This window comes from Ambystoma mexicanum, chromosome 2p (genome assembly GCF_040938575.1).
Source record: "Ambystoma mexicanum isolate Mex_15411 chromosome 2p, UKY_AmexF1_1, whole genome shotgun sequence".
Lineage (NCBI taxonomy): Eukaryota > Metazoa > Chordata > Amphibia > Caudata > Ambystomatidae > Ambystoma > Ambystoma mexicanum.
The window spans coordinates 1,290,148,755-1,290,163,564 of NC_090923.1; the positions used below are offsets into that span (position 1 = coordinate 1,290,148,755).

The 14,810-nt window shown below is 45.3% G+C and overlaps 1 protein-coding gene across 1 annotated transcript in view; it reads left to right on the forward strand.

The window, feature by feature from the left end:
- The window catches only part of POLR3E (RNA polymerase III subunit E), a 1,464,556-nt gene that overhangs the window by 895,859 nt on the left and 553,887 nt on the right, over window positions 1–14,810 (forward strand). The window contains exon 13 of the mRNA XM_069645613.1: window positions 10,600–10,720. Within this exon, the coding sequence (XP_069501714.1) occupies window positions 10,600–10,720 (121 nt within the window). The remainder of the gene's footprint in view (window positions 1–10,599; window positions 10,721–14,810) is intronic.

Consider the following 14,810-nt stretch of genomic DNA (forward strand, 5'->3'; position numbering starts at 1 on the left):
AGTGATGGAATAGGGACCAAGGTATCTTGGGTTGAATGTGCGTGGTCCTTTTAGAGGTAGATATTTGGTGGATAACCAGACTTGATCTCCTACTTGATATTGGGGGGCTTCCTTCCGATGTTGGTCTGCTCCTTTCTTGTGTTGTTCTTTAGCCCTTTGAAGGTGAGAAACGGCTTCCTTAAAGGCTTGGGTGATTGTAGAGTGCAGGTGGTCTACTGCTGGTGTTACAAGATCTTGGAGTGGATCCAACTCCGAGGTCCGAGGGTGACTACCGTATAAAAGAAAAAAGGGGGTCTTCCCATTTCCCGAGTGGACAGAGTTATTGTAGGCATATTCGGCTATCCAAAGGATATCTTTCCAAGTTTTTTCAGTTTGTTGTAGCATGCAGCGCAAATACTGTTCCAGAGTTTGATTGGTCCTCTCGGTTTGTCCGTCAGTTTGAGCGTGGTGGCTGGTCGAAATTCTCACATCAATTTGAGCCGACCGACAGCAACTTCGCCAAAAATGAGAAATAAATTGACTACCTCGATCCGAAATTAGAACTGAAGGAAAACCGTGCAGTCGGACGATGTTTTCGAGAAATTCTCGGGCCAGAGTTGCTGCTGTTGGTAAGCCTTTGAGTGGAATGAAATGCGCCATCTTGGAGAATAGGTCCACGATTACTAGGATCGTATTGTATCCGGAGCATGGAGGTAGATCGGTGATGAAGTCCATAGAAAGCGTATGCCAAGGGCGAGGCGGGATGTCAATAGGGCGTAAGAGGCCGGCTGGTTTTTCCTTTTGACTCTTGTTTTGGGCGCATACTCCACAGGACATTATAAAGTCTCTGATATCTTTTTTCCAAGACGGCCACCAGAAGTAGCGCTTGATCTTTTCCGAGGTCTTGGTCATACCGGGATGTCCTTCCATTAAAGAATCGTGATAACAAGAGATTACCTTTTTCTGTAAATCTGTGCTGGGCAGGTATAACCGTTCTTGGAAATATAATAGGTTGTCCTTCACCGTAAAGTCCTTTCCCTGCAGATGCCAATTCTGTATGTCTGCTGGAGTTACCAGTAGCCTGGCTTTATCCTTAACTTCCTCTATGGATTGTGTGGCGATTACACCTAGAATTCTTTGTTCGGGAATGATAGGTACAGGTTTAGGATTGATCAAATGTTCTTCCACTCCCATCCGAGAAAGGGCATCAGCTTTACCGTTTTTTGTACCTGGTCGATAGGTAATTATGAAGTCAAACTCGGCAAAGAATAGTGCCCAACGGAGTTGCCTAGAGGATTGAGCTTTTGCGGTTTTCAAATATTGCAGGTTTCGGTGATCTGTAATCACAGTAACGGTGTGTCGGGCCCCCAGAAGATAATGCCGCCAAGCCTTAAAGGCGGACTTGATAGCTAGAAGTTCCTTATCAGTAATAGTGTAATTGATTTCAGGAGGCGAGAATTTGCGGGACCAAAATGCCACGGGATGCAACTGATTGGTTACTGGGTCCTTTTGTGATAGAACTGCCCCCATGGCAAGGCTCGAAGCATCAGTTTCAACGATGTAGGGGAGTTCTGGGCGAGGATGTTTTAAGATCGGTGCAGAGATAAATCTAGTCTTCAAATTCTGGAAAGCTTGTTCCGCCTCGGTAGACCATTCAAAACGTTTGTTTTTCTTTAACAAAGCGGTGATGGGCTGGACTATTCGAGAGAATTCGGGGATAAACCTGCGGTAAAAGTTAGCGAAGCCTAACATGCTTTGAACACCTTTTACGGAGGATGGCGATGGCCATTTGAGAATTGCATCGACCTTCTTTGAATCCATACGCACTCCGCTAGGTGATAATATGAATCCCAAGAATTCAACTTCAGTCATGTTGAAAACACATTTTTCCAACTTAGCGAAAAGTTTGTGTTGACGCAATCTCTCGAGGACCATTTTCACGTGTTTCCGATGTTCAGTTTCCGATGAAGAATAAACGAGGATGTCGTCAATGTAAACAACAACACACACATCTATGAGCTCTCTGAGGACATCGTTCATAAAATATTGAAAGGCGGCCGGGGCATTGCAAAGTCCGAAGGGCATGACCTGATATTCAAATAGCCCATACTTGGTGCGGAAGGCCGTCTTCCATTCATCGCCCTCTTTTACTCGTACCAAGTGGTAGGCTCCTCTAAGATCCAGCTTAGTATATATGCATGCTTTTCTGACTTGGTCCAGGAGTTCAGGGATCAAAGGTAACGGATATCTATTCTTAACGGTGATCTGGTTCAGGGCGCGATAATCTATACAAGTTCTAAGGTCCCCTTCTTTTTTTGGAACGAAGAACAAAGCTGAGGAAGCAGGGGACTTGGAAGGACGAATAAACCCATTCGCTAGGTATTGATCCAGGTATTGTCGGAGGTGAAGATTCTCAGGCTCGGTGAGGGCATAAATTCTACTACAAGGAGGAGTAGATCCAGGTATCAGGTCTATCTGGCAGTCATAAGACCTATGAGGAGGTAGAGAGTTAGCCTGATCCTTCCGGAAAACATCTTGGAATTCTAGGTATTCAGGAGGTAACTGGGGAGCCTCAGAGGAAATTGCTGCCAGTGCAACACCAGGTCGAGGGTGACAAGTAGAGACACATTCTGGAAACTGAACCGTTCTTGCTCGCCAATCGATCTGAGGATTGTGCTTCTCTAACCAAGGAATTCCTAGAATAATCTGGAACTGAGGGGCCTTGATCACATCGAACACGATCTTCTCATGGTGTCCATCTTGACTTACTAGCGTCACTTCTTGGGTGGTATGCGTTATGGTCCGGAGGCTATCTCCGTACCATCCACCGTAGTAATGATGTCCTTTACAGCCTTTGGACAAAGAGTCAGATTCATCCTCAAAACCATTTCATGATCCACATAATTGCCGATGGCACCGCTGTCGACGTAAGCTTCAATCGCATGTAATCGATCCGGATGTTCAGGGCTAATGAGGACCATAGGTATCACGAAATGCGAGGTCACGGAACTGGTTTTAACGCTCGGCAAGAGGACCTCTATTCTTGTCGGGCGAGGTCGTTTCCCTGCTCAGAGTTTGTGACCCTGGTAACTGCAGCTCCTACTGCCTTCTTGGCTGGTTTCACCGGACAGTCTCGAAGAAAGTGCCCCGAGTTTCCGCAATAGAGGCATAATTGCAGCTGTTTTCTCCTTTCCCGCTCCTTTTGTGTTAGTGGTCCTTTCAGGCCCCCTATTTGCATGGGTTCCCCGGAGTCTACTCCTTTGGTAGGAGTTGGTGGTTTGGAAAATACTCGAGCATCAAACTTGGAACGATCGGCCTTCCTGTTCTGCAGTCTGTGGTCAATTTGAATGACTAAGTCAATATAGTCCGAACAGTCTTGCGGGGGGGATTCACTACTTGGGCTAACACATCTTTGAGCTCTCCACGTAGACCTCTATAAAACAGCGTAATCCTTTTGTCCTCAGGCCATCGAGTTTCCACTATCAGTCTGTTGAAAGACGCAATATAAGCCAAAAGGTCTTGATTACCCTGTCGCAATGAAAGGAGCTCATTGTCCAAGGCCTGCCCCTGTGAATGTCTTGAAAAAAGTTTTTCCATACTGAGCTGAAAAGCTTGAAAATCATGGAGAACCGGATCATCTTGATTAACTAGAGGGATCGACCAGTCTGCCGCATTGCCACTAAGGTACGAAAGCACGAAAGCTACCTTAGCTTGATCAGTTGGAAAGGCTGCTGGCCGGCATAAGAAGTGCAACCGGCACTGATTAATAAATACTGCAAACCTCTTTGGGTCACCAGAAAATCGTTCGGGCGGAGCCAGAGGTACATTCCCAGGTAGGTTGATCTGCACTGGGTTCGTAGAGGATGTTGAAGGAAGATTTGCCCCTGATGCGGGTAATGGAGTTTGTCCGGCTTGTGACTGTAGCAATTGTCTAGCGAGATCGTCTGTTCGCTCCTTGGAAATAATCAGTTCCCTTCTTAGAGCATTCGTTTCCTGACGGGCTGCATGCACTTCTGCTCTTAGTTCCCCAAGTAACTGGGCTAGCTGGTCGGTATCCGAGGTTTCCATAGCGCCTGGGTTGGAGTTTTGCGGTAGGCTTTGCGTTCTGTAACGCTCACCTGATTCCCGCAGAGGAGCCGGTCTTGACTGGGTGAATGCCGTATCCTCAAAGGTGATGTGTAACACACGGTTGGCTCTTTGGGCTGGACCTCTGTGCACTGTATGTCTGACTCGAAGAGTAAGATGTGTGCAGATAGAAAATATGGGATTAATGAACTGGGGTTATTGGGTGCCTCTCTCCTCTTCCCTTTCTCTTCTCCTGTAGAACCCAAAAGGTTAACGCCCTCACCTTAGGTAAGTGAACGCCGAGCTCTCCATCTGCCTCGGGGCAGGGTGCCGTAACCAGTTTCTTCACTGGATAAGGGTGCAGGCCTCTTGACCTCAGAGGACTGCTGTCCGTCGTTAACTGCACGAACGGTAAGTTCTGGGCACTTCAAATGTCTTAAGTCTTTTGTAATGATATCTCTTGTTTTGCAGGGTTCCGGCGATGGCGGGCTGATGAGAGTTGAGGATCGAACCCGCGTGAGGAATAGAAGCGCCTGGAAGCACGTAAGTAAGCGCTTGTAGCCTGCTTCACGATGCGCACTAACTGTCCTTTTTATCTTGCAGGTACAAGTTCGGAGCTTTAGAGAAGCTGAAGGGTGCTGGAATACCCACTGGATTCGGCGTGGGAAGGAGTAATGGCACGTGAGTAATAAAGTTGCCCAATGTCTTTAAACGCACCTTCTTTTGTCTTTCAGATGCGGGATGCAGCGCCGAAGGCCTCCGGAGCGTGCGAAGAGCTGGTAAGCTTTTGTCTTTCAGATGCCGGAATGCAGCGCGAGGCGTTGGTGACAGCCGATGGACCAGGTAAGAGATGCGCTGCCACTGAAGACCGTAGTGCTAACCTGTTCTTTCTTTGTCTTTACAGGTGCTGCTTAAGACTGGATTCCAGGATGGTAAGCCTTTGTTCCCTTAGGCCCAGGATCAGAAGCAGAAGACACGATGAGCGTTCTGCTGCAGAGAATGCAGAATAACGCAAAGCAAGATTCATCCATCGGGTGTGGTTTAAATAGCCTCCTGTAGTGCTTAGGTGACTCCTTCCACAGCCACGCCTAGGTAAGAAAAGAGTTCCTGCTTTACAGAAGAGTTCCAGTGTTCTGAACCTAGGGAGTGGCTCCTGCCCCACCCAACAGGAAAAGTAGTCCCAAACAGAAGAGGATCAGGGGTTCAACTGGCAGGTAAGTAAGCAGCATGGTATGCTGCAGGTAAGTCCACCCAAGCATTATGAGCCTGGTGCTTCCAGCGCTGGGACTGGGCATCTTTATGAGCCTGGTGCCACTGGCGCCAGGACAGGGTCCAAAAGGTCCCAATTGGGACTGGCTGGCACTCGGAACCGGGGTTATGGGTCTGCTTCCAAGGGAGTCGGGCAAGTCCTGATCTTTTGGAAGCAGAGATCATGACATAAGTCCGCTTTTTGACATGCCGCAGGATTCACTGCATGTTTGAACAGACGCTATGTGCCGAACAGACGCATAGTTTCATTGCGAATAAGTACACTAGGAAGACTTTAAGCAGGAAGATTTGCTGCTTTTCCTGCAGAACTGTATCATTACAGCATATAGAAAAATCATTGAATACCATATGACTGATTTGGTAGTGAAACGCTTACTGTGAGAAGAATATCTATTTCATTTGGAGACTGTCTATGAAACCAGGAGTCAATTGAACAAGTAAAATACTGTAGGACGAGCAATTGGATGCTCACAGATATACGAGCAGGGAGAAGAGGCAAGTCTTCTCATTTGAGTCTGTTGAAGGTCAAAACACTTATCGGCTATATGCGTTCTGACACATTTTCAGAATATTTAGAGGCTATGGGCCTCATCACGGGTTGGGCGGTTGCGCTTATGCATTTAACTGTCCGCCCAATCTCGAGTCTGGTGTGTTTACCCCTAGCTCAGAGCTGGGGCTAAACACGCCAGAAAAAAATTGCCATTTTTTACACAATTCCCGCTGGTGGTATTACTTTGCGGTAATTGCACTGAAAAATTCCCCACGGAATGGGGACTTGCAGTTGGTGCCCAACCTGGGATCTGGCAGTAATACCGTCGGACAGGTGGGCACTAACGCTAATAAAGTTGGGCCGTATCCCAGACGGTATACTGCCCAACTCGTGTTCAGGCCCTATGTGTGTTAAACTGACATTGAACTCTCAAGATATTTAGATCAAAGATTGCAAAGACAAACATGGTTTTGAGACACTTTCAGAGCTTAATGAATGGGAAATAAGTAGTGCATGGATTACAGCTAAGCAGTTCAATTAGGTCTGGTATTAGCTGTAAGAATGTATGGGTCTACTTGGGCCCATTACTGTTTTTGTTTTCCTGTTCAAGATCTTTGTCTGACGTATGTGTAACTTGTAATGGTGAACATGCTATTCAGTATGTCTGATTAGTGTCCTTTTTTGTGTTACCTGTTGGGATTAACCTATACACCAGCCGCCTCCCCTCCTGTGAGTTAAGCCTGACTGCTCTGCCATTGCTACCCATGGATATAGGTTTATATTTTGGTTGGAATCCTGTCTTGCCCCTGGGGAATGTTTTTTCACAGCCCTCTGGGGAACTGTGTGAAATCTTTCTTAACACCCTCATTGGTAAAAGGGGGTCTGACCTAATAGTAGCCATTCATTAGGCCCAGCCACATACAACCTCACACCCCACGCAGATAAGTAGCTACACACAAACTCAGACAATGTTGAGGACCTACATTAAGAGGACGGTCTGCTATATTCCCTCCCATTTCCAGTAACGATGTCCACTTCTGTAAAAAAAAAAGAAAATGCACTCCAGCACCCCCAACACACAGATTTCGGATCTATCTCACCCCAACCACTGCAGCAGTCTCTAATTCTGACAAAAGGAGGGCTGACCTATACACTAAGCCCCACTCCCATAGCGTTCCCTCTCTCTCCCTCTCGCAAAAGACAGGGCATTCCATACACATGGAGCATTGAATTCAAAACGAGTCACCAACTTTTTTTTTTTTTAAACGCTTTCGCAGCCGGTTAAGCTGAATATTGTCAGCGGAGCGCAGCACTCGGCCTGGTTGTTTCAGTGATTACCTCTTAGATAATAAGGGGCACTCAGATTCCGACATTTATAAGTAAGGGAGAGGATTGTGTGCGCCTCTGCTTAACTGGACGCCAGTGCAGTTCCTTCCTGAATGCGGGGATGTGATCATGCCTAGATAAGCCAAACACGTCTCTAACGGTCCCATTCTGAGTAGTCTGAAGACGATTCAAGTTTCCCTGTGATGTACCAATCAATAGACTATTGCAAAATTCTAAACGTGAGTTTACAAGTGACTGTGCCATGAGACCTGTTCTTTATAGAAAGATCAGGCCTTACCTGGTGGAGCAATTTGATTACATGTCCACATGATGAGCGAATCTGTGATACCTGTTGCTTCATTGAAAGGACGGCATCTAGAATAATTGCTAGTGTTTTTACTGATTTACTCACTGTTATTATGTTACCCGCAACCTCAAACTGAGCATACTGAGGATTGAGCTTCTTCAGTCGCGGACATGAAGCCATGATAAGCATCTCGGTTTTTGTATCAGTGAGTGCTAGTGAGTTGTGTGCCATCCAAGCCTGGATTTTGTAATAAACACGTTTCACTATTGCAGCATCCTTAGAGTAGTTGCCAGATAATTCGAATAGGATCTGGGTGTTGTCCGCATAGTTTGCAAACTGGATACCCAGCCCGTCAAGAAGATCGAGAAATAGCCTAATGTAAATGTTAAACAACGAGGGAGATGAACATGACCCCTGCCGTACGCCACATGTAAGAGAGGTGGGGTTAGCTTGAGCCCTCTCAGCGGCCACTCTAGAAGTTCTGGGACCATGAAAGGACACGATCCACTGGATGGCATTTTTTGAACAGTTGGAAATAGTTAGCCGTCTATTATGTAGTAGGTTATGATCAATAATATTGAATGCTGCTGAGAGATAGGAGTAAGGCTGGGGGACTTCTTTCTATAATTCCCACAATGTTGGACAATGATCCAGGCGAGCCGTCTCCGTTCCATACTGGGATAGAAAACCAGATTGATGGGGGGTTAAGAAGTTTATTTTCCTCTATAAATTTCTGGAACTGCAAGTAACCCACTCTGTCCAGAATCTTAAGGAGATATGGAACATTAGTGATTGGCCTGTAATTCTTGTGAACTGCAGGGTCGCGAGTGTCCTTTTTCAGAAGGGGAGTAACCCAGACATCCGTTAAGGCGACAGGTAATATGCATGTCGCGAATGAGGAATTAATCATTTTGGTGATGTTCGGGATCGGGACGTCCAGGGAACCCCTCAAAATGTCAGAGGAGCACGAGTACCGCAGGCATAATGTGGACTTCATGTTAGTAACAATCTCTTGGACCTCCTTTTCAGAGCAACTACGAAATTCAAATTTCAGAATGGTTGCCAAGTTAGCCAAGTGTTTGCCTTCTGTATTAGTGTAGTCCTTGTTAGTATCAAGGCTAGCCAATTGGTTAGATATGGCTAAGCGGTGTCCGGCGATTTTATTCATGAATTCATCCTGAATCGATTGACGCCATAGAGAATCTTTAGAAATCGGGAGGAAAGCAGATGTATGACTTTCAAATTCTTTAAGAATTTTGAAAAGTTCCCTTGAGTTTGACTTGGCATTATCAATGCGAACATTTTATATTTTCCTTTTAAATTCAATTATGTTGTGTTTGTCCGTTTAAACCGATTTTTCCAAAAATATCTTTCCAAGGTATTCGGGCAAAGATCCTTCCTCCATTCTCGTTCATTTGCTCTTTTTATTTTTCTTGCTTCCACAATATCCTCATTAAAACATGTTTTATTAATGGTCCACGCTTTCACCATCTGTGTTTTTTCTATAGCCAAGATGTCAATGGTGTCATTAACAGCAGATGATAAATGAGACTAGTTCCGAAATGTCCCCAAACGCTTCAATCTGACCTAGTTTGGTAGAAATAAGGGAGGAGAAGGCAGTTGGTGTGATGTTTTTGATGTTCCTACAAGTAATCTTTGACCTAGCATTAATATAAACTACCATTGATAATGCTTCAGTTTTTATGTCCAACATTCATTAAAAAAAGGGCTTGCCCCCCATACCGCCATAAAACATTGTCAGCCAATACTCAACTCCAGCCACGCTAAAGGCAAAACCGCGCACACAGATCCCAAACACTCACAAAGCCGCCAAATGCACAGGCAATCTATGCAGACTATTGTTCCTCCTAAACAAATACTTAGCCACATGCATGTCGGTAGCAACAGAAGCGCTGTCTCGTCCAGCTCCCACATTGATAACAAGATGCCTTCCACCTCCCCTTTATATGCTGCCTTCTCTCCCTGGGTCTGTAGTGCCCTCTCAGCCTCCAGGCACTCTGTCACCTCTCGATCTAGGATTGCATAGCCTCTCCCCACTCTGCAAGCCACCCCTTTGCCAACCCCCACTGTCTTGTGTGTCTGTATCTCTGGACACAGCTAAGCTTTTCATCTTACAAAGGGCAACCCTATTGACTTTGTCGGTGATGGTTTTTAATCTTGCTTCCTGCACATGGACACCACACTGGGGGCAAACCTGCAGGGGGAGGTGTGATATGACTGGTCTGAGAGACTGTTGGGAATGCTCGCCCTCCCCCCCACCATCCCCGAATCCTCTTGTTTATTTTAAAGAAGCATACCGAGCTCTCGTCATCTTTAACTATGTGAGAGGGTGTTCCTTTAGTTAATAGGTAGGGGTCTAGAGACTAGTTAGTATGTTGTCCTGTATTTTATGTGGCTCTTCTGAGTTTGCCTGAACTCCCTTGCTCTGCTGAAGACTTGTCCGTTTGTGTCAGTGTGGGAAAACGGAGGCCTTTTGTTCCAGGTTGGTCTAGCGTCTTCAGAAGAGCTGAAATTAGGATTAGGTTCCCTCTCTTTTGGGTAGCCAAAGGATTTGCTTTGCTTTACTTCTATTACATACTGCGCCCTTGTGGGGTTGCCGAGTACGAAGAATCCAAGCCTGCTGAGGTGCGGCTATCCAGTTTCTGCTGGTGTGAGCGGTCTCCCCACTGCGGGTGTTCGCTCTATGAAGCCAGGAATTTCACACACGGATTCAGTTACCATACTCTGTCAAGTGTGCATGTCTAGAACTGTGTTGAAGTACTATACCAAAGAGTATTGTACATGGTTGGATAATTTGCGTTGACTCGATTCCCTTTCAAAGATAGTTGGATTATGACATCCTGAAACAGTTAGTTTAAGATCAGGTGAAAACAATATCTATTTCCATTTGCTTCACTTTTTTAAATGTGTTGATGATCTATAAAAAGCAATGATTTGCTTCATAGCACCAAACACTGACGAACAAGACTGGTTAATTTGGGGTGTTTACTTTCTGATGGTTACGCACGCACAGCACCTTTGTATTAACCTTTTGCTCTTTGTGTTTCCCAAGACCTTCAGGTCCTATGCTCGTTGTCATGCCTGTGTAGACCTGGAGGGAGGCTGTAAACTACTGTTAATATACTTTTTGTTTTTTCCTCAGTGAAGGTGATGCCATTTGCCAATCTCATGGGTCTCATGGCTACTGGAACAGACTCAACCGCCGTCCTCCGTTGTATACAGCAGGTGGCAATGTTGGTTCAGGGAAACTGGGTAGTGAAGAGGTATGTCTAACGTTTCATCCCTTCCATTGTGCAAGTTGTTTTATTTCTGTTTGCCATCTGTAGCCACAGTAACAGAAAATCTGTGGATTCCGAAATTTCAGGATTTAAAACGAATTGATAACATTGTTGTGGACTTTGGATTAAATGACAGATACATTTTTAGGGATAACCACCTATTGTATGCTATTTAGCCCCTTAAAGTATTTATACAAATCCTTATTTTTAACCTGAAAATGTAGGCATTTCTGTCTTTCTCACCACAAATTAAAGCAAACGTCTACTTTTGAAGTCCAGATTATGATTCACTGGTGTTGGTAGGAATCTCCTGAGGACTGTGAAACACCCTGATCTAAGCAGCTTGTGGTGCTTTCCAAGTGCCTCTAGACCACCCTGGGTATGGGTGAGCAGCCAAGGCCCACTTCTTTATAGGAATTTGGGGTGACTGAAATAAACTATTAGAAACTATTGATTAAAATAAAAGAATGGCCACACAAGGTTACAGTTCTGTGTGGCCTTTTTCCGCTGTTGCAGGTAGTTAAGGCCTTTCATGTACGATTATTTAGGTACGTATAACACTTACAAGTCTCTGAGGGCAGCCTCTGGTATTTGCAGAGCTTTAGCGTTTAGCCCGACCTGGCTTTGAATGCTCAAAGGGTTAGCCACCTGACCAATCTTAGGCCTTGTTTTTCATTAACTGTGACTGTTCTTTACAATGGGTTAATGCAGCTTATAGCTAAATGTTTATGCAGGATACTGCTCCGAATGCTGTGGCTGTCCCAAAGTTAAACACACGACCAATGTTAGTCTTTAAGAGCCTCACAATCACGATTTTCACTCTTTCTCGGGGAAACTTTCTGGCCTTCCAGAGGTCTCTGGTTACTGGAGGACAATTGCTTTTGGTTCTTGGAATTCCAGTGGCGGTTCCAGTGATGTTGAGGGGACATGGATGCGGGGAACTAGAATGTCATCAAAAGAGATTGGAGAAATTGCTGCTGCGCCCAGGGTGGAACACATGCACTTGCTTTTTTTGGGTTAACCCACCCCTTGAATACCCTCCTGGAAGCCCTACTGAATGTCGACTTAAGGCTTGATAACCATTAGGTCAGAATTCAATTTTTAGTTTTGGCTAATAGGTGGCACTTTAATAAGCCAAAACTATTGTACTGGAGAGCAGCTAGTAGGTGGATGGGATATCGGGAGGGATGCAAAGGTTGTAGGTGTTGGGTTGTTTACTCACCCATTGACTGCCCATGGCCATACTAATCCCTATGATGGCAATTCCCACCCACTTCCTGCCCCTCCCCATCTCGAACACATCCTCCTGGGATCTCTCTGAGCTAGCTTTATCAACAGTAGCATCCAACTTTGTGCTCAAAGTGCCTGCCAGTATTATTTCAAAGCAGTCTTCTGAGAGTTCATGGCTTATTGGAGATGGATGCAGTTGAATACATAACATATGTTCCTAATGCATAAGTTGTATTGTATTGACTAACTGTACCAACCAAAATATTAGCTCTATGCCTTGTTAAATTCATAATGTACCACTGAATGCTACTATTCCTGTAACTAAGCTCTTGCATGTAACAGCGCCTCAATGCCCATGGGCTGCTTGCGTGCTATATAAATATAAATAAATAAAATGTAAATTCACTACTGGTGCAATAAACATTCCTAAACCAAAGGCTCTTTCAGCCACTTTATAATCCGTATGCATGTCCTTCACTGAAGCCCTATTAAAAGAAGCATTAGCCAAAGGCAAGAGTTGTGTTTTTGTAAAGGAATTAAGCATTTTGCCAGCACTGCTATTACTTGCCCAGCCACTCGTGCCATTTTGCAACTGCTATTAATGGCCAGTTAGTACCATTACGGCAGTGCGAAGCATATGCCTCTTCCATGCCTACACAAAAGCCAAAACTTGCCATTTACAATGTGCGTTAGGTTTTCTTTTGTTAACTTGTATAGTCCCCCTAAACATTTTGCTAGCTTTTGAGTTGTGAGACTTTATTTTTGCTCACAGACACATTTTTTCCGAGGTCTTCCTGACAGATGGAACACATCTTTGGTGTTATGAGCTTGGTAGCCTGGGAAGAGGCGCTTCCCGATCCACCCCAATTGTGTGCGTGGGTGCATTTTATTGCCTAAAAAGTGTGTTGGGAAATGGGCAGATGGCAGCTCTGTTTTACTTTTGACTATACAACTCAGCTGTTTGATCCCTTTTGTGGAAACGTGCTCCCTGGACAGGTGCCGTGTGGATTGAAAGACAAAGTCCTACACCGTGACAATTTATTTAATGATTTCCTTGTTTGTTTGGGCATGAGGAATGGCCAAAATAGCCGTTCTGCCCAGGTATTTTTGGGGGAATTATGCACATGTCTAAACCTAAATAAAGGATGCCTAAGTGGATCTAAATAGCCTACTTAAGCAAAATTACTATTTGGCCATGCTTTTTGGTCGACCCAGACCGAGAAAAAAGACAAAAGGGCCAGTTAAAGGACTTAAAATGTGGTTAATGAAAAGTGTTTAAGACTTGATTCTTGGAGCTACAGGGAGCCATTGCAGCTGTTTTAAGCCTCATGTGGCATGTGGGCTCAGATGGATGAACCTATCAGTTTTGGTCTGAAATCCTTGGAGTTTGTCCATAAGAAATTGGGCGAGGCCAATGTAGAGTGCATGTGTGTAGTCAAACAAGGAGAGGATGTTGGCTCTGATAAGTTGAATTCGGTGGTGTCTGCATTGTTGGGAGATTTATTTTTTGCAAGCTGCAGTGGTAATTGCTAGTTATGACGACCAAGTCTGCGTGACTGACAAGTGAGCTTGTATTCAAATGTGACTCCAAGCTTTATGGTGGTTGTTACAGGAGCGGTTACCAAGCCAAGATCACTGCACCTGGTAAGGGGAGGAGGAAGGTCTCGCAGAACCTAAGAAGATGATTGCAATTGTGTTTCTGTTTAAGGATTGTATGCTGTCATTCATCCAGCTCTGTATGGACTTAAGGCAGTTCGGGGTGGCTTGTAAAGCGGTGTGAGGCGGTTGTGTTAAGTAAGCAGAGGTGTAGGGAATCACCAGATGGGTATCATCAGTGTACATTTGCAAGTTCCGGCTCAAAGATCGTATAAGGGAACCCCGAGCATGCATGCATGCATGTTTGTTTGGACATGAGTGGGGAGAGTGCAGAGCCCTTAAACACCTGTTGTAAGTTAGAATCAAGAGATGGAGAACTCATTATGTTAGTATGGAAAGACTTTTATTTTGAAGTAAAAACCCTGGTCTAATCCTACCTCTTGTCCCTATGATGAAAAAAGAAGAGTCCAAAAAGGTGCATGTCAGGATGGTGTACAAAAGTAAAGCTGTCCTCTGGAGCTGTCCTTTGCCTAGAAACCTAACTGCCCTGATCCTAACCCTATCACTGCAAAGTAACAAGAACTACATATGACAATGCTTAAGGGCCTCTTGCCCAAATGACTGATTTCTGACCCCCACTGTACTGTCCCAGCTTGTCACCAACCAATGTTTTTAGGGCTTTTTCCCATCTCAGTTCCAGCACAGAGGTTTTTTAGGGCCTCCTGCCTGTGATGGAAGGGTAAAGTGAATGTCTGTAGGCCTCTGGCCTGTTGCTCAGTTCTGTACAGAACAGAGACTTTGTGTCCTTGAATAGCCAGGCCTTTCCTGGCTTTGTTTGTTTGGGACCACTTTGGTGCCTATCCATCCCTCGGGTGCCTGGTTTCATACACCCCTTGTGGGGCTACCAAATCTCGCAGCACTGCTTTGGATGTTTGCTCTCTTAAGCTCTCAGCCCTCCACTTCCTTTTTAGTCTCACTCAGACATAAGGTATTCATATTCTCGCCCTGGCTAGCGTACCTGGCTCATTGTGATGGTGATCTTCCGGGGAGGCAGCAGTGCGGTTCCGGCTTATGCCGGTCTTTCAGGTCTGTGTGCGGGCATGGGTATTTCCCATTGGTTCCTGACAGGACTTTGGCATCGGATCCAGTAGGAGATGGTTGACCACCAGGTGGTTGCGTCCCTTCTTGGTGTGGTGGGCCTAGCTCCTCCAACTTCTGGTTGCAAGGAGCAGAGCTCTGTGGGCTTCCT